The following is a 20,081-nucleotide window of genomic DNA, read 5'->3' as shown; positions in this document are numbered from 1 at the left end:
TAACTCTCAAAAGACAGCATTTCTGCTAAAAATATTAGTGAAGGTCTCTCAAAGCTGTCCAAAGTTGCCTAAAACCTTTCTTCTTCTTCAGGTTGTGGCAAAGTCAGTTCAGAAATACTTCCCCAAGGCCTTTGTCAGCAGGCAGCATGGACGCAGGTGCCAATTCTTTAGGTCGCATTTATATGCTTGGACTCTTTTTATAGGTTTCTGTGATAAAACTGGAGAGTTGACATTCTGATTTATTAACTATCAAGTCTGCAGGACACAGGCTTTAAAAAGATTGAATGAGCTAAAATGTTTGTGATTGCAGTCTGGAATGAGACACTGTATAAAGGTGTGCCAAGTAAATATGACAAAATGTAAGTGATAATTTGAATATATACATGAAATGATGCGTGAAATAAAGCAAAGCTAGCATAGGTCTAAAAGTGACTTACTATTTGGTGAAGTAGTAATACAAGAGAACCAGAATTGTGGGGTTTTTTTCATTGCAAGACATTTTTATTTAAGGAATAGTCTATAAAGCATGAGGTTCAGCTAGTGGCATTTTATTGAATAAACATAGTATAGATGATGACTTACAATATGGAGTGCTTAGTGAGTGATACTTTTTATAACAAAATCCTTAAATTCATTACCGCTGTGCAAGTGGCATATCTGATTTGGTAAGATGAATATTATATCTTGCCCTTAATGGAAATTTTGTAGTAGAAAGTTATGTATAATTTAGCAGTAAAAGAATCTGAAAATGTGCAGATCAGTTAACTGCTAAGAGGGAGGCACACACCAACGCAGGCTCTGATTTTTGATATTTCCATTGCAATTGGAAGGGTACGTCATGTTACGAGTGCTCCTTGGAAAGCTGCAGAGTGTTTTACACCAGTTGATTTATGTTACCCTGTGCAGAGCAGAAGATGGTATGAAATGTGCTCTGGCTGGATAGTGGTAGCAGAGCTCTAGCCATGTGTGTCAGAATTGCAGTGCTTGTGGTAACCAGTTTTCGTCTTTAATAAATTTTATTTTCAGCTTTGCTTCATGTTCTCAGCATTGGTTGTCCTTAATCTTTTTGGCACCGATCTGATTTTAGAAACAATTCGTCCCTCTGTTTGCTGGTCCTTCCTTAATGGCTTAAAACCCAAATGTAGCCCAAACCAACAAGGTGGCATCTCCATCCTACCTGGCCGAGAGCAGCTCCTGGCCTTTTGGGGTCAGCCAGTATGTGAGGATCTCTTCTGGTGGCAATTCTGTGGTTCCGTTTCACTTTCTGAATGACTTCCCAAGTGTTTCCATCATACTGGCAGGGTATATTAAGAGCATGAGTTCTTGTAGAGGCAAGTGAAATAGTGCAGGTGTAGCCCCTGGGACTGTACCACCTCTGTTGGGGAACCTGTGTGCAGAAGAGGCAGAGGCAACTCTGTTTCAGCTGGTCACCAAAGCCTGGCCACCATGGCTAGTGTGCATACTGGATGCTTTCCCTGGTGAGAGGGCAGCAGGGACTTAGAAGGGATTTTTCAGACAACCCTTGCCTGTGGCCTCTCCAGAGAGCCCAGGCAAGGGGTGTCTGCAGTGCTGCATGGACTGGCTTCAGGCACATCTGGGTGTCCACTGTGGCTAAGGGGGTGTCCTGTAGGCAGGAGGATGTGGCTGCAAGCTTATCTCTCACAAAGGCCACTGAGGGTGTCCTGGGGGGAGGGAGCAGCTGTCCTGCCAACCTCCCTCACCCGCCATGGCCAGTGGAGAGCCAGCTGCCCCCTGTGTGGGGCTGCCACCTGCACAGCCCTGTGGTGCTTGGCCCACCACACTGGGGAGTTTCTGGAGCTGTCAGAGAGCTCAGTCTCCCTGTGCACAAATGCAGATAAAAACCTGGGGGTGTTGGCAAAGATGTATGTGCTAGCCCACACTCTGGCCACAGACCAAGATAAAAAATATTGGAGAGACCTGAAGGTCAGATGTACTGCATCTGCTCTCAGCTAGGTCAGCACAATGTCAGGCTCATCTGCCCAACCAAGTGCCTCTCATTAGTTCAGCAAGACCTCTCATGTCCTGGGGTACGTGTGTGCTTTGGGATATTCAGCTAGAGCATCTTTTTCACTTGTTGTTACTAATATTGGGGCTTGGGGGCGGTGGGAAGAGGAGAGCATTGAGAATTAAAATTCAGCACATGCCTTTTCTTTGCGGGCTGTAATTAATCTTGCCAATTTTTAAAGCTTTGAGAATCTGGTTAAGTGATAAAGCACTAACAACTTTATATGACAGAGTTAGAGGCTCCCGCTATACACCCACCAGAGAAGATTAGGAGAGAGTGTTTGCAGGATTCACACTAAGCAGCAGAGAATACAGTTGAGAATTGTTGCACCACATGATATAAAAACCACATTAATATAATGAAAGGTGTCGGGAATAATGTGAGAGCGGCTGTAATTAAATGTATCTTAATAAGTGCAACATCCTTCTTAAAGCTTTTATTTTTCAGACCTTTCAAACTTAAAGGATGTTCTTGCTGTTGGCAGGTGGCCTGGGAGGAGAGCTGGAGAGCGAAGCGAAGGACAGCCGGGCCCTGGAAGAGAGGAACAGTGTGACGAGCCAGGAAGAGAGAAATGAGGAAGATGAAGACATGGAGGATGAGTCAATTTACACCTGCGATAACTGTCAGCAGGACTTCGATTCACTGGCAGACCTGACTGAACACAGGGCACACAACTGTCCTGGAGGTAATGTTAAACTAGCTTTACAGTTCTGACAGGTGGTTAGCTGGGTAATTGGACATAGCAACAGCTTGAGGCCTCAAGTGAGATTAAAGAATTAATAATGTAATTTTACAGTTAATGTAATTTTATTGTGGTGCCTTGGGTAGCCTTTGTTCACTCCTTTAATAAAATTAAAATAAAAGCAACAGCTTTCCAATTGGAATATGTCAGTAATTACGTTAGACAAAAATGTTGTGGGGTTTTTTAATGCTAGAAGTTTCAGGCAGGTATTTTTCCCTCTCTCTCCAAATGTAGGAAGATTAAAAAAGTTAAATGACTGAAGTGTGCAAAATTCCCAGGAAAAAAGGCCTCTGAACCCCTAAAAGAACATGATGATTTCTAAGATTAAAATTCATAGTGCGAGTTCTTTAATCCCACCCTAAAAATACAGCATTCTCCCTAGGTTATTATTACATTGCCTTTTGAATTTTATGGAAGTGAGGATGGCATCAGCCTACGCTGATCTTGATTTTACTTTCTGTAAAGTAAGAACAAGCTCAGAGCACTGGTGTGAACAATTGCAGCATACCTTGCTTTTCCAGGGCTGCCTCTGCATGGCTGGCGCTAGCAGCAGGTACTCAGCCGAGCACGCTAAGCCGATTTACAGGGGTAGGAAAAAGCTTTGCAGATTTTACCAAAGATTAAATAAAATCTTAGGAGGGGGAGCACAGAATATGTTCATATTTAAATCAGGGATTCTTATCTTTCACCTTCCCAGAGTTGAATACTCTGCCATCACGTCTTCCTCCACGCTCATCTAAATTATTTTTAGGCAGTTGCTGTTATGGCAGACGGGTAGGTCAAGGCTGGCAGAAGACAGAAGGGTTAGTTTCTCCTCTGGTGCAGCAGTATCCCATCATTTTTCCCCTGAGTGCATATTCCTCCTGGCCACTTAATTTGTTTTGTAATTAGTCTGTGTTTTCTGCTCTCCTTTTTGGGCATAAGTAAAATGATCAGCCAAAAAAAAAAAAAAAATACAGGGGATGGAATAGAGCAAGGGAGGAAGGGTCAGTTGGAGGCTTTGGCTTGGTCTGACTCCCACCCCAAGAGCACCCTCCCTTGTCTCAGTCTGGCATGCAGAGGGGAGGGCTCCTTGCTCTTGTTCTCATCTGCTTGCTGGGAGGAAGGACAGAGGGATGTTGGGGCTTTTCCCATGCTTGCAGTTGGGTAGGGATTGCAGTCCTAAGCCTGCCCCCTGGGCTCCTTGCTCTGCACTCTCATTTATGCCCTACACAGGCTGCAAACTTGAAAGTGCGTAAAATCGAAAGGCCACTTCTTGCAGGGTAATTTCCCAGCCGGCTGACAGCCATGGCACTGGCCTGAGACTTCTGCACATGGCACTCTGCTGCAGGGGAGTAAGCAAGAACATGTAACCTTCTATTCAGAAAACTCCTTGTTTTCCCAACTGGAAGGCAAAGTGCACAGCCCATGTGGACACTGGTCCTTTCCAAGGAAGAAGCGCCCTGGGCGGCCACTGCTCCGTCGCTGCCCACTCTCCTCAGTTGTGCTGGGACAGCTGCCTTGGTGCTGGGGCTGAGCCCCACAAAAGGAGGCTCTTTTTAGCCCAAATGTCTGCTTGGGTCTGGTTCTCTGTGTGGTCCCCAAACAGCTGTAATGGCACAATGGCAGAGGGCAGTGGGCACTGCTGATAGGGACTCCAGAGCAGGAATGTAAGGTTATGACAGGTAACAGCAGTGCTATGAAAAGGAGCAATTCTTTTCCAGAGGCAAATCTGCATTAAAACATAACAACCTAGAGATTCTATTAATGTAAATTCAGTCAGTGTTTTCACATCTCAGTTTTTTTTTATCCTCAGTGTAGTAGTCTTTTAGTGAGACTAAGAGAAATAAATTATACTTTTAGAGATATATCAAAATATTTTTTCAGTATTGCCACTGCTATTCTTGATTGCAGGTAGCATAATCTTGTCTTCTTTTACTGTCTTCACGTGTGTGGATGATTTACAAAGTTATTTTGTCCCAAAAAGCACCATATAACTATCTGCATATACATAAAATAAGTGCTAATTGTCTCCATGTGAGGATGATCCTTGTTCCAGAACTAGAGTGTCTGTTTTCTATTTAGTTTAATCTAGTGTCCTGAAGTGATTTAAAGTAAATAGGAAGATTGCACTCATATATTTTGGAATGAGAATGTTTCCATGAAGACAATCTGGAATATTGCTTGATATTCACATACCTTGCCTTGAGGAAAAAACAACCCTTTCATATATACCAGTTTGATACATGGTCTGATAATCACGAGGATTATCCTCAAGCTTTTTTGAGGAAAGCATGCAAAATGTGTGTCTTTGTTCAGTTCATCTAAAAAGACTTGCACCACCTGGGTGAAAACCTAAGACCTCATTAGAAAGTGTGTTGTATTTAAAGATTTTACCCTACAAAAAGTGCTCTTTGTCTGTGTCCTTAGTTACCCTGCACTTCTTTTCCCTGTGATACCTGCCTGACACACCTGAGGGTGTAATGCAGTGCCTGACCTCTTGGCAAGCTAGATTTTCATGTCTTAATCTGAAGCAGGGCTTTCAGTCATGTCTACATGGCTCCAGATCAATACAGGTAATATTTGTAGTGATAATATCACCAGGCTGATAATACAACATAACTAATGACTTCCTTTGGGATACTGAAGTTAGGAAGGTATTGTAGCTCAGGAGTGTTGCAGGATTACAAGAGATCACTCCAAAGAACAGGATAAACCATCTATTTCACTGGAATCCCTTAGAAATTCATTACAGCCTGCTGAAGTTATAATACAGTTTGAACGCAGCTGCTTTGACATGTAAGGAAGTAACAAACAGCCATTCCCCCCTTGCTTTTTCATGTATTTCAGACTTGTTTCTTTGAGGACAAAACACTGATGAAATCTAGACATCTCTGGCAGCATAGGTGCATGGCATTCCTTTTGATGTCAGTGTAGTAGAGATGTTCTCCTTCTGACAGAATTAGGTGCCTTTTATACCTTTTGCTCATGACTGATGTCTGTGATTGCAGATTGTAGGTTCCCAGTGTCTACAAGGATCTGTAAAGGGCCTAAATGGGGGCAGCTTGTACCAAAAGAACAAAAGAACATCACATTTCCTTACTGGCTTATATCTTCCCTTGTTTCCCAGCTTGCCCCCACAAACGAGCACTCCTGCAGCAGTCCTGCAAACAGTGCCTTAAACTGTTTCCTGAAGCAGCAGCATCTTGAAAAATACTCTGAGAACAAATAAAAACACCCAGTGTATACACTGGATGTGTTAAGCTTTTAAAATGACTTTAAAACTCACTGGTATCCCATATCCCCTAAACTAGAGAGGGCTAAGTAATTGCCATTGGCATCATGTGCAGCCTTTTTAATGTGTTTTTGCTTGCTGCTGTTACAGTGTAGGTGTAGCATGATGTTATCTTACAGCATTAGGGACAAGAGTAAAGAATTACATGTGGATTTACAATTTACTGTGTCCTACAACAAGCACCAGAGTCTCCCTACCTAAAGACACTATTCTGTGATAGATTACTGTCTGGTGGCTGGTGCCAGGTGGTTTGTTGTCTGACAAAAAGCGGCTAAAAAGTCACAAGCTTTGTCATTTGGCTTGTGACTAATCTGGGTTTAGCTCCAGTATTTTATTGTGGGTTTTTTTTGCTTCCTCCACCCCTTTCCTTCCATGGGTCAGAATAGTCTCAGGTGAAGTTGTTTCTTCACCTTCTCAAGTGAATGTAGAATTTTTAGAGCTAATTAGCACATCAGTGAAGTGGACAGAAGTAGGTTTTGGCTGGGTCTCTGAGCATTTCATGAGGTCCTCTTCTGTTGTTGATAACTTTACAGGTTGTCTGTTTCAAACAGCAGCAGAGCTATATATGGATATTGCCAGCTTGGAAGCAGCTGATTTTTCTAAACTACTGTACGGTAGGAACTAGTTTATAATTAAAGTCTTGCAGTTGCTTCTTTTAAATGCCCTATAACTTGTAGGCTTACCTTTGAAATGAGGTACTGTAACTGTTTCATGCTAGTGTATAATTTTGCATTTTCTTTTATTTCACCTGCTAAAGAATTATGATTGCCATGCAACCCCATTTGCGGGATGCTTATCCAGAAACACGTATACAGCAGCTTGTCAACAAGTGACAATGTCTCATGAATGTTTTTGTCAGGTGGCATTTTTTACTTCCCACTGACAAAGAGAGATGTCTTATATACATTTCCAAAACTAGCCCTTCCCAAAATTGTAATCTTTGTTTGCACCTGATTGGCAAATTAGTCCTTTTTCTCTCTTTTTGCTGCTGCTTTTGTTACATCTTTAAATTAATGAATTACTGATTGTCCTCCACAAAAGAAACTGAAATACAATTGTGAAAAAGCAGTGTGGAAACTTAATTATACACCTAGTTTATACAGCTGTGTGTCTAATGACCTACTGGCCCTAATTACTGTGTTGTGGTTCAGTCTGAGTGCTCTTGTCCTTGCCAGAATTCTGCTCCTTTCTCTTAACCTGACTAGTGTTTCAAGCTTAAAAAAATAACAAGTTTCCTTTTTTTGTTCTTTTCTGCGTTGTTGTGCTGAAATGCAGTTTCTCCTCTTTCCAGAGGTCATAGCAGTGTTTTAAAATTGGCACCAGAAAAGCTCAATAATATCACAAACTGTAAAAACATGGATTTTCCCTGGAGTCCTCAGTTCTTGCTATCCAGATCTGAAAATGGGCACTGGGGCAGTGTTTTTATTGTCAATCACTTGGAGGGCTTCAAGTGCAGGCTCCTGCCCTTAGTTTGTCACAGATGTCCCCCCTCCAGGTGCAGGGACAGCACAGGGCTCCCCAGGGCTCCTCAGCCACCCTTGCCACAGTGCCCAGGTGCTGCACATCTCCCTGCACTTGGTATTTGTGCCCTCCGTGCTGAGAGCTCTGAAACCCCACATTGTTGCTGGGGTACACGTGGCTGGGTGGTCTGGGGTCTGGCTCCTCTGACTGCTGTCACCCCAGAGGTGAGGTTTGAGTTACCTGGAAGTTCCCAGCCAGCCTGAAAAGAGGCTTTTTCAAAGACTTCTGCTTGCACATGCCATAAAATCAGTGTGCTGATAAGGAGCTGTGCTGACTGGCTTGCTGTGCAGGTGCCCAGTGAAATACGTATTTATTGTGTAGAACATAAAGCACATTCCCACATCTGAATGGGGAGCTGAAGACAAACAGAAGCTCAGCTGCAAATCTCATGTCAAACAGGGCCTACAGCACCCCGGCCATGCCGAGGTTTCGCAGCGCATCCCGTGTGGTGCGAGCTGAGGCAGCAGCGCTGGCTCTGCCCCCGCACGTGGCAAATGTGCTTCAGCTCAGTGCAGCGTGTGGTGTGCTGCATGTCTGACTGAGCAGTGCCGTGTTGTGCTCCCTGACAGCGCTGCCCACCCCTCAGATCGGAGAGTCATCCGCAGGCAAAGGTAGGTGAGCGCCCGGGAGTGCCACCCTGCGCTCGGCCCCTCGGCACGGCGAGGCGTCAGCAGGGCCGAGCCTCAGCGCTTCTTTCTCCGTCTCTCCTGGATTTCGCAGGCATGCCGGTGCCTGTAAGGATTTATGGTGGGGGAGACATGTGAATTTCAAACAATGCCTGCTCGCTATAAATACCCAGCTGGGGCTTTGCTGTGCGGCCTCACGGAGGGTGTCCCAGAGCGGGAGCCCACGGCAGCTCCGTGCGGAGCCGGCACACCGGGCTGGGCAGTGTGCTCGCTGATAAGAGTGTGCCAGTGCGCCGGGCGCCATCCCTGCAAATCGCCACGGCCACCTTTGTGCCGGCCCCCCTGGGGATGGTGGCGAGGGAGGCAGCACCAGGCGCTGCGTGTGCAGATAGGAGCGCTGCCAGCGTGCTGAGGCCGGCTTGGTTGCATGTTACCAAAACCCCTGGCAGGCGGGAGGTAATGAGCTCTCCCCACCCCTTTCTCAGCCCCCACATAGCCAGCAGTCACTGATGGCCTGTCTGTGCATTCTGAGGCTGCACTAAAGTTCTTAGCGATGATGATGTCTTTCCTCAAGCAGCATATGTTTTTCACACAGGAAGACCATTTTCCTTGTCATTTTTAAACATATGGCCCAGTAAGGAGCTGAGGATGACAAGTTAGCCTGCTTGTATTGGCAAGGGACTGTTTCATTCTTACTACTTTAATTGAGTTCTTTTATCTGCTTTTATCTAGTTCAAAAAGTAGTCTGCAAAGTAAGCACAGGTATGCGTGGAAGTGGATAAAAGAGAAAGTGGGTGCATTTTTCAAGTGAGGCCTCTTAAAGGAAAGGTGTCCTTTGGAGATCTTGAACAGGTTGCCCCTGGCTGGCTGAGAAGCCAGTCTCTTCTCTTTCGCTGCCTTGGCAGCCTAGAGAAATGCACACAGACCAAGGCACCCCAAATGCTGTGAAGCAAGAGCTGTGCTGGATGCTGGCCTGTATGCACCAGGACAGGGAGCTGCAGCCTTCCCAGATCCCCCTGCACCAGCTCAGGCCTCATGCAGCAATTCTGGGGCACCACAGGTGCTGGAGTTCCACGTCCCCTTCTCCTCTTGCTTCAGATTTCTGTTTGCAAGGGTAATCCATTGCCATGGTACAGCAGAGGAAGGAGTGTGGGGTCTGCATAGGGCAGGTTTGTTTCTCAGCATACAGAAATCTAAGTAAATAATAAATGGGTTTTATAAAAAAAAAAAAAAAAAGGGGGAGGGAGGGGTTTCAGTGGTAAGAGTTCCTTCCCAGGCTGGAACCTGGTGGTAGCTACAAGAGAAGCTGTGCCTACAGGAAGGAGGATCCCTGTTTGCCATAAGCAGGTCCCAGCATTCAGAGGGTTGTAGACAAAACCCAGTATATGAAACTCAATTCCGAATTGCAGTGAGGATAGCCTGGAGACTACAACAGATATGTGTTTGTTACAAAGTGGCCTTTAATAAAGCCTTAGAGAGCTCAATGGAGGATATGCTGGGGTTGTCCTGTCTCAGATGGACAAGAGCATGGATTATTTCTGGCTAGGACTCTGCTGAAGGGCATGCATTGCCTTCCTGTGGGTTGTTGAGGGACAAAACTGATGGCCATATTAACAGCCTTGGCAGATTCAGAGCCATTGAGATCTTCAGACTGCACATGTAATCAGCGAAAAAGAGATGCACCGAGAGTTTGGGGTTTTTTTCCTGATTTCTTCCCCTATCCCATTGCAGACAATTGTGTAAGTACTTTTCATATAAGGATGACTGTAGTGAGCCAGCCTGATGGTCCCATCATGCTGTTTCCCCAGAATGTTTTCCTAGCTGTTAACAAACTTATCTAAGTACTTTGTGGTGCTTTTTATTTAAATTATTCAGACTATCTTCTTCCATGAATTTCCATTTTGAAGTGCAGTTAGCTTTTCCTGTGGTGGGAATCCAGAGTTCAACTGCACATTGGGCAAAAGCATCACCCTTTGTTCTCTTCACTTTTGTCACCTGCTTTCATTTGATACCCTCTGGTTCTTCTGGTGAAGGAGACAGTGAGCAATTGCCCTTTTCCTACCTTCTCCATCCCCTCATGTTTGAGCAGGCTTCTTTTGCTGCTCCCTCCTGTCTCTAAGCCCCTGTTTGCAATCCTCTTGTTGATACCTCGTGTACCTTGGCCTGGAGTAAGAGGGATGTGGTGAGGCATAGCTGGTGGGAGAGTGATGGGGTCAGCTATCTCCTCCATCACTTGTGCCAGAGATGTGGTCATGTTGGTGTGTCTGCCCTGGCTCCTGAGCAGGAGGCGAGGACTTGTCCTAGTGTGAAGACCTGGCAGACAGAAAGATGGTGTCTGGCCATGTAGGGGAAAAACAATTAAGACTTCAATGTTTATTAAGAAAAAAGCAACCAGCAGTGCATTTCAAGCACTCATCACACAGCATAATTTTGCTGTTGGAAGTAGTGGGATTAAACAAGTCTTTCTAATGTTGATTTCTTTGAATTTGCGGCATATAATTAAAACAAAATCAATTAAAAACGAAGGAAGTGTGTGTACAAACATTGTCAAGAATTCCTATCTTTCATTTTTTAAAAACAAGCTCTAGAAAAAATCCCCACAGAAGTTCTGTAGTGCATATTTGAATGCTTTTGTTGTAGCCTCATTAAACTTGGCTTGTCTGCAGATACAGCTGGCATGTTATTAACTGTGCTCCAGGCTTGGGGAAGCCAGAAAGCAGCCTCCACCCCCTGGTGCCGGCTGGCTTTAGGGAAACGTGCCAGCATGGGTTGGTCCTCTTCAGCTGGCTGGCTTTGGGAGCGCTGCTGGAGCATCCAGCTTGGCCCCTGGGTGCAGAGTGCGGGCTCAGCCTGCCTGCAGAGCCGGTGGGCAGCGTGGGCTCCCGGGGCCCTGGCTCGTGGGAGCAGCAGGGACCCACCCAGGTACGTGTCCTCCTGGGACAGCCTCAGCCGGGTGCCTGGGTGGTCCGTGGGCGTCTCACGCCATTCTCTGCACTAGGCTGGCAAGAAGCAAACTAGGGATCATCTGCCAAGCGGTTCCTCTGTTCTCAACAAACTGCGTATTGGACTGAACCACTCAAATAAACTGAATAAGGGAAATATTTTCTCTGCACCTGCTGGAGAGGCTGTTGCTCTCCAAGCTGGGCTTGCACATCAGAGGACCTCCATCAGAGGTCCAAGCAGCTTCTGACTTTCTTCAAAGCTTTGGCAGCAAGCGTGTACATTTTGAATGCTTTTTCGTGTAAGTAATTTTAATAGGTGCTTTTAATAGTAGGGTAAATGTTACAATTTCATATTCAATTTAAAATTGTTGAAAATATACTCACTAAAAATGTAAGTAAATTACATGTATTAAATATAGATAGTATTATTCAAACATCTTGCTTATTACAAGCAGTTTTCATTGTCTTAGCTAATGAAAAATTGATTTGGCATTTTCAAGGCACTTGGTCTGTTCATGCTAAATACTTTGTAGGGCATTTAGGCACTTTGTAATCTTTAAACATTCTTGCAACCCCTTCCTGACAATTGTTCCCCTTCCTAAAAATTGGTATTTTTATCATCATGAAATTAAAAAGTTATCATTCTAATTTAGCTTAAGTTTTGACTGCTACTGGACCGCTTCCTTCCTCCTTCCTTCCTGCCTTATGCTGGTAAAAGGTTTGTGTTGTCTTTGGGAGCTGACATTGCTGACAATTAAAGGGATTGATTTTTAGTCTGTGCATCTCCCAGATCTGCTGCCCTATGGAGCTGCACAAGCTTTATGTCAACATGAGGGGAACGAGAGGTCAGTGTTTCGGGGAGAACTCAAGACCTTCCCCATTAATACCCTGAGTTATTTTGGATGAAAATTACTGTGGCTGCACTGATTTGCCTAATGACATGCATGAAATTGGTGGAACAGCCAAGGTCTTTAATCCAGGTGGGTTTTGTTGCTGGTGACATCAATAATGGTGGGAGTGAACTTCCTCTTGAAAGCATTTTTTTTTTGGTGTGTAGGTCCATCTCTTCCTTAGGCTTCCTTGAAAATCGTTTTCAGTCATAATGATGAAAGACTTTTTGGCTCCTCTTTTTGTTGCTACTCAATTACTGTTACACTTGCTGAGGAGGACATAAGGAAAGGCTGAAGAAACCCATTGCTTTTCTCTTCTCAAGGGAATCTGTTACATTAAACATTTGAATAGATTTTTGAACATAATTCCCAGTTACTTCCTCTACAGTGAACTCAGTTCACTCATGCAGACTTTGTACTTAATGATATCTCTTAAAATAAATGAGATTTGATATAATTTATACTAAATGGTCATTTTAGAAATCTACATCTACTAATTATTCATTAGAAAATTTGGAAAGACAGAAGTAGAGTAAATTTCCTTGATGAACTTGCAGTCTACAGAAATATAAATACACACACCTGTGTTTATTTTCTTCGAGCAAAACTGTAAAGAGGTAATTTACTGGACTCCAAGAGTAGTGTAAACAGGTTTGAAGTACATTGTTCAATCTTCATCAATCAACCATAGCAACCAACCAAGCCCAAACCAGCCAAAAACCCAACATGCATCCAGGACAGTTATTTATGGTAGTAATTAACTGGTGGTCTGTATCTGCAGCATTTGGGATTGTGCTTTTGTGTGTTCTGGCTGTGTGCTTGGGGTGGCTGCTCTGTGCCCTTTCCTCTCCTTGTTGCCTGTGTGTGTGTCCCTGTGGTCCCTCCTTGAAGGCTTTTTCCCTGCTTGCTCCTTTCTGGACTGTCCCATTTTGCATCTTGTTCCCAGCAGTCTTCTCTCTGTTGTTGTGCTGGCATTGGCCCCTTCCCAGCCTCACATGAAACACAGTTATGCACACTTTATCCATTTAAGTGACACCTTGCTATGTTACTGGTTTCTCCTTGACTCCCAGCTGCAGTTGCTCTCTTGTCCATCGTCCAGTGCTGGCTCTTCCGTGGAGCTCTGTGCACGTGCAGAGCCTTCCTTGAACCATCCTGTGGGAACTGGCAGATCTCCTCAGGGTGCTGGGAGAAATCACACTGCTCCATGTGGTGCTTCAGAGGCAGACCCAGCTAGGTTCAGATGAACTAAATACATGTGCTACTCAAATCTTTGTTCGCAAAACTCAGAAAATTACTGAATTTGCATTCAGACCTCATACAGATCCAACCTGGATAGCTGCTTGATGTTACCTTTCAGCCCTTCACAGCTCCTTCCTCTCTTACAGACACTTGTCATGGTTTGTTTTACAAGAGCTGTTTCATGTAGGAATTGTATTCCAAGGAGTTTCAATGGTATTGAGTGTGACTGGGTCTGACTTGGACCAGGCCTGTGATACATATAAATAAAGCAGATAGTATTCCTTGCTTTTTATGGAGGATAGACTGCTATCTTTAGGAAGCACTCATGATGCTGTTGCACTCTTCTCACAAAATAAGACAAATTCAACCCAACATTTAAAACAAAAGGGAATTAAACTGAGTAGGATTTTGTCTCATAGCTTAAATGAAAGAATAGTGAGTTTTTGTCTGCCAGAAAACTGGAAATGGGAGGGAAGATGCTTTCTGTTGATAACTAGGTGTGCATATACGTATCTGTGATGTACAAAATGCCTCATTTTAGGTTGATCAGTTAATCAGTTAAAATTGACTATTGAAAATAACATCATTACTTTGGGGAGAATCTCTCTCAATTAGAAGAGAAATGAGGAAAGCCAATTCTTAACAGCAAGTTGGGGGACAGTGATTTTGTAAGTGGCACTGGAGTCAGAAAAAGTGCAATCAGAGTTAGCAAAGCTCCCTGTTTTTCCAGAGGCTGCCCCAGTAATTGGCTGTGCATGTCTGGATTGCCGAGTGACAGGCAGGAGCCTCTGCTCTCAGAGAGCTTGGTCTCTGAGCAGAGAGGAGAGGAAAGGAAGGGAGGATGGGGAGAAAAAACAATTTGTGAACTTGCCCCTTTTGAGATAGCAACTGCTCTTCTCCTGTGCCCAGGATCATTGAAAACAGCCAGCAGCTGCATCCCACTCTGCTTTTGCTGTCAGCGAATGTCACTGCAGAAAGCTCCATAGTTTGAAGGAGCCACTGTTTGTACACAGGGAGTAGAGGAAACTCATGAAAATTTTGTGGTGTGTGGGCTGCTCTGGATTTTACTGTGAGGATGGAAGATCTTCACAAATGTTTTAAATTAGACTATCCTTGATAAGTCTGGTGGTATGGACCCCAACCAAAATTTCAGGGAGAAAAAAAAGTTGCTCTGTTAAAGCAGACATGAAAAACAATGAAGGGCTTAACTTTTGTCCTGAGGGTGATAAAACAGCACCACACAGCTGAAAATCAATCTGACCTTCACCCACGTGATGCTGTTGTCTCAGTCTGTCTTTCATTTCCTTTGGTTGAGTGAAGGCCACGGCATTCAGTAGGGAGAAAAGCCAGAGGGAGGTGTGGAGAATCCTGTTTTCTCTGGAAAGGCTTCGGTGCTTGCATAAGTTCCCTCTATAAAGTGAGTTGCTGTAAAACTTTGAATTATTTCATGAAATTAATTTTTAAAAATTATTCTTCTCTTAATAGGCAGAAATCACATTAAGGTGAAGAAGATATGTGCTGTAAAAAAAAAAAGTGTTTGTGATATAAAACATTCTGTTTTAATTAAACCTAGAATTAGTTGGTGTTTTGAAATGAAGGCTTCATGCAGCAACAGGAAACCTGCACATTCATTTAAAACTTAGAAATTTGTACCCAAAGGGGAGAAGAAAAGGCAATTATTTTTTCCTGAGATATTTGAACATTGCGTTGTGAGGTTTGCACAACAAAGAAAAGGTACCCTGATACCAAGATATTTACATAAATAAATCAACAATTAGGGCTTGTGTATAAGCAATATTATTGATTTTCAAAACAGAGGTACAATTTCAATTCGTGAATTACTCATTTTACATAACATCTTGCAGAAGAGGTTCCCACCTCATTTTCCTCAAGATAGAGAAGGAACTGAATGAATGGGTAAAATCTGTGCTGAATTTAATTCTACTAAACAACAGAATCAAGCAAAGGGGAAACTAAATGCATAAGCACATCTTGATGTTCTTTTTGACATCTTGAAAGCAATTAAAAGTGCAATTCATAGCTGTTCATCCAATCCCCTGCTTCTTCCATCCTTGTTGAATTTAAACACAACCCAGAACCAAGCTCCCAGTTATTTCTCTTGGAAAGCAATAAGTTTTCCACACTGATTTTACAAAACTAAGATTACTGTAAATTCTGCCTACCCTGAACTGCAGTTTTTCTGATTCATCTCCTTACACATGGATAATGTCCTTTCATCTCAGTCATAAACTACTCTGTTACTTTATATTTTTGTGCCATATATTCCCTAGCTACTGTAGCAGAGAGACAGGGAGGGCTACCTGTTATTTTCTTTGTTCAATAATTGTTGCCTGTTTTAGGACAGTCTATAAGAAAAGTCTCTTGTTAAAAAGATAATGGCAGAGATTGGATGTGGCTGCAGAGATGAAGCTCTGCTTCATAAAGGTTAATTTGTTCATTAATCTATTTGGAATAATGGATATTAATTTGTGACTGTAGCATTTTATTTAAGTGTGGTTTGTCTGATGTACCGACCATCGCAGATGCGTTTACATGTTATTAAAAACCCCAAAATGGTAAACAGAAAAGATGTTGGGACCTTTCCCTGGCAAGCTCTGCTACTCAGGTCTCCGTGCGATATGCCAAAATGCTATTTGCATAAATATAGAATTTAATAAGTTATCATTCTGATTAACGTCATTAACTGCTTAACTACTGTAGAAATTGGCTTCCAAAGTTGCTTGTTGGTAGCTGTTGCTCTCCACGTCATTCCATTTGCTGTCTCACTGGGGATAATGGTATGCAAGGGAAAGCAAGAAGGTCAAGGATCTTTTTGTTTAGTCTCTTTGCACATTAAAAGTTCTATTATGTGTTTGTATTGCATGTGGTTTCCAGTCGGTTGGCTACAATGCTTTCAAGATCCATTGATGATGAGTTTGTGAGGCTAAATATATCTTGTGGATTATGACTACCAAGCTATCACTTTGTGCAGCAGTCAGGGCCAATATTTAACAAGTGTTTTTCAGAATGAGGAATTTTGCAATCGAGTCAAATGATCTTACAAAAGGGGTTAACAGAAATGCCAATACAGAAGATGACAGCAAATGCTGGGCCTGTGCTAGCTGTGGGGGTGTTTCGGGGCTCTGCTATGCTGTTTGTGGGGGAAGTGGTTCTTAGGTTGGGGTTTTTATGGGTTTTCTGCATGTGGGGGAGGGCTGTGGTATTGTTGTGAATGACACAGCGGCCACAAAGCTGAATGGGTTGAACAAAAAAGTGGTGTCCTCTGCAGCCATCCCTTTCTCTCCCCGGCAAGGCGTGGGTGCAGTGTGCTGCGGTGGCGGCAGCACGGTGGGACTCCCGCTGGAGCCTCCTGTGACTGTCCCCTGTCCCCCATGGCTGGCAGGGCAGGCGGGCTCCGCTGGGACCTCGCTGCTGCTCCTTGCCCGACATTTAAGGGAATGCAAAAGCAGACTGCAGGATGCAGCCGCGTCTGAAGGGCTGGCACAGCCGCCTTGCTTGTTTTCACTCTCTAGCTAGTAGACTGACCTTTTAAAAAAACAGTTTCAGCTGCTTTGAAACTGACAATAGCTTTAATAGATTTCATTTTAGAATTAAATAGCTCTGGTTCCATTTCAATAATGTAAACTAGCAGCCATGAGCATGCTTTAGCTGATTGTTTCAGGCTGTGTACAAACTCAGGCAGACGTTACTGCCTCCTTGCCAGGGATTAGTGCAAGATGCTCACTTTCTTTAAAAATCAAAGCAGAGATTTTTTTTTTTCAGCAATTTGTGTTCTGACTGAATTCTGAGTACCTTCACACCTGTCAAGTGAACCCAGTGTGCTTGTTCCCAAGGGCAACCTGACATCTGGGAAATTCTGCCTCAGCCCCAATTGGTCCCCTTTGAAGCACCTTTGGTATTTTGAACTGAAATTGTGTTACACCATCACATATCATCCTTTGCATTATTCTGTTCTGCTCCAGTATACCCCTGCTTTTATAAATTTCAGTTTAAGTCTCACTCTTGGGCTGTTTCAGGAGTGTTGCAGTTATCTGTAAGCTGTCTTGCTTTTTACTGTGGGGCTGGTAAGCTCAGAAACATCTGCAGGCAGGGTCAGTCCAGCTTGCTATTCTTCAGAGAATATTTACAAAGTTTCATAAGGCTTGGACCCATACCCACACCCATCCTAGATGCAGTCTCTACAGATTTATCCCCAGAGCCTCTTACAAGCATTGCTTGTATTACTATCTAGAGCTATCCCACTGCAGAAATCCTCAGGAGAGAGAAGTGGACAAGAGTACTTAGAAACATCTGTTAAAAATTCAGACAAACACTCCACTGTCACTAGAAGCAATTGGGACGGGACGAATGAAATTTACCATGTGGTGCTACAGCAAAAAAGGAACTTTTTTCTGTTCCTTCACTTTTCCTTAGAAATGGATTGTTTGGTCAGTAGATACAGAAAAATGCCTCTGCAGAGCACACTTGGGGTGTATAGCTGCTTGTAACCAATGTCACAAACTGACTCCACAGCCAAGCCTTGTGGTCTTGTGGGAGTGCTGTTTCCCGAGTGCTCACATTTGATTCATCACACGCTTTCTACTTGTTTCAAGAAACCCTGCATTAATTGTGCAGACCTAGAAAGTGGTGACATTAGGAAATAAATTGACTTCAACATGACTTTTCCATTGCTTAGGCAAAAAGGAAGAAAAAGTTGCTATAACAAATCTAATGGATGAATTCTCTAAATGGTTGCTCTTTTGTGTGTAGCTACATTCTGGATTCAGCGAGTACTTGATAAATACTGTCATTTGTCCTTGATGATGTGTCATGAAGTTACAGGCAATTTGGCAGAGAAAATAAGTTTTCTTGAGTATGAGGCCAGACTTGTGATGATGTGTTTCTCCACTGAAGTCCAGCTCAGCCCTCCACCCGACCCCATTCCCCATAGAGCACTCTCATCCCCCCTTCCCATCCTCTGCTTACCAGCAGGACAAGAAGCAAGATGAGCAGTGCTGTCTGGCGGGGTGACACATGTATGCTGATTGCCTGGGACAGGCCCAAGAGCAGGGATAAGTGCTGACTCTGCTCTTAGTCTTTCTCTCAGCAGAGACATGAACTGGGGTCTCTGCCTTACCCAATAAAAGGCAGGTTTACTGATCTTAGAGAAACTCAATTTCAATCCGAGAAACTCAATTTCTCATAGCCCTGTATCCCCAGTATGGTGTGATTCAAAAGTTAATAGGAAGGGACAAACAGTTAAGACGTATGACAGGCAATATGATGACATAAACCTTGTTTTCTTAGGATGCCAGGCTGAAAAAACGAACACAAAGCTCCTGAGAATAACTGAGTCACTTCAGATTGTGACTTGATGGACAATGCTGACTTTGTTATCACTCTGCAGGTAGCGAGGGGATAGGGTTAGGGAGAATTTCCAGAAAAGCAGGGGAGTTGTTATTAGAAGGGTAAAGCTTCCACTGCCACGCATCCCCTGTAGTGGACCCTGCATTACCCTGGTCCCTCCTCCTTTTAGGAGCCTTTTGAGGAAAAGTCTTATGTGACAGGAGCATCTCTCAGGTCTTTTAATCTGTGAGCTGCCAGGTGAAAGAATGGGGCTAGGGAACAAAAGACGCTCAGATACTGCAGACAAGCTTTTGTAGGATCTGCCACGTCAGCTGTCTCTTATAAGGTCTGCTGTATTTTCTGTTGATGGTGCTTTTCCCCCGAGGATTTTCCTACACCTGGGAGTGCCTGCCATAAGCTGCACTGATATTTTCCTCAATGCCTTTCATTTCTGTGTACAGATGGAGCTGGGATATCACACACTGTCCTTGTCCTTATTCTGTTCTGCTCCTTGGCAGTCACAGCTTTCCTGGCTGGAAGCTTTCATCCCACCTCCCTCTCAGCCCTTTTCAGGAGGGGCTTTGCAATTATTTATAAGCTAGCTTGCTTGTCCTGTCTTCTGACATTTTCAGTGTAGTCTGTGGAAGAGTAAAGCTAAGTATGTGTTCCCTGGTTTTACAGGGAGCAGAAAACTTGAAGTAACTGTTGGTGGTCTGAGTTAGCAAGATATTCTTTGTTTTTTAGGGGGTTGAGGACTCTCCCTTTAAATCAACGGTCTTCTGGGTGGAAAATATTCCAGTGGCCTGTAACTACCTCTTGCCTTTAAAGTGTTTGAAGATCCTGGCGGGGCAGGCAGCTCACTTGCATGCTTTTCAAGGGGAGGCTGGCTGTCCTGCTTATCTTGTATTCCTACTCCCCATCCCCAAGTGGGTTTTCTGTCTCCTTCCTCTTGTCACATGTCAGAATAAGACATCCTGTGATTTACCTCGTTCACCTTCCAATTGCATGCTGAAGCTTGAGATTTTCCACAATACAAGAGGCAAAACTATAATGATTTAGGCCTCAGCACTGCTGGAGGCATCTTTACATTTTTTGTCTGAGACAAATTTCTATTCAGGCTGAAGAGAGCAGCATTTTCTTGCTATGCTGCTGCAAATAGGTGGGAGGAGTGATTAACTTTTCTTTTGGAAGTAGTAAAGTGGACTGGCTTGTCTGCTGCCCAGTGCTACAGAAGTACTTACTTGTACAGTGCATGATGTACTTACTAAGTCACCCCCTCCTCCACCACATTGCTGTTTTGGTTGCCTGCATGCATATGTGAGAGAGAATTATAGGTCTCCCAGCTACCTTCTCTTCCAAAGATAATTAAAATATAGAGTCTCTTCTAAAGAGAAATGCATACCCTCTCCAACTTTATAAATACAGAAATAAAATTTTTTTAGTTTGCTTTCAACCAACCTTAGATAAAAACCGAT

The 20,081-nt window shown here is 43.7% G+C and overlaps 1 protein-coding gene across 2 annotated transcripts in view; it reads left to right on the top strand.

The window, feature by feature from the left end:
- ZNF423 (zinc finger protein 423) overlaps positions 1-20,081 on the top strand; it is a 221,796-nt gene that overhangs the window by 63,343 nt on the left and 138,372 nt on the right. The window contains exons 3-4 of one of the 2 annotated variants that reach the window (XM_030227723.2): positions 2,511-2,711; positions 6,576-6,656. In XM_030227723.2, coding sequence (XP_030083583.1) covers positions 2,511-2,711; positions 6,576-6,656 — 282 coding nt within the window. The remainder of the gene's footprint in view (positions 1-2,510; positions 2,712-6,575; positions 6,657-20,081) is intronic. The other variant, XM_030227724.2, reaches the window with a different exon arrangement.

This window comes from Serinus canaria, chromosome 11 (assembly GCF_022539315.1).
Source record: "Serinus canaria isolate serCan28SL12 chromosome 11, serCan2020, whole genome shotgun sequence".
NCBI classification, from domain to species: domain Eukaryota; kingdom Metazoa; phylum Chordata; class Aves; order Passeriformes; family Fringillidae; genus Serinus; species Serinus canaria.
This window is presented reverse-complemented; position numbering and strand designations above follow the sequence as displayed.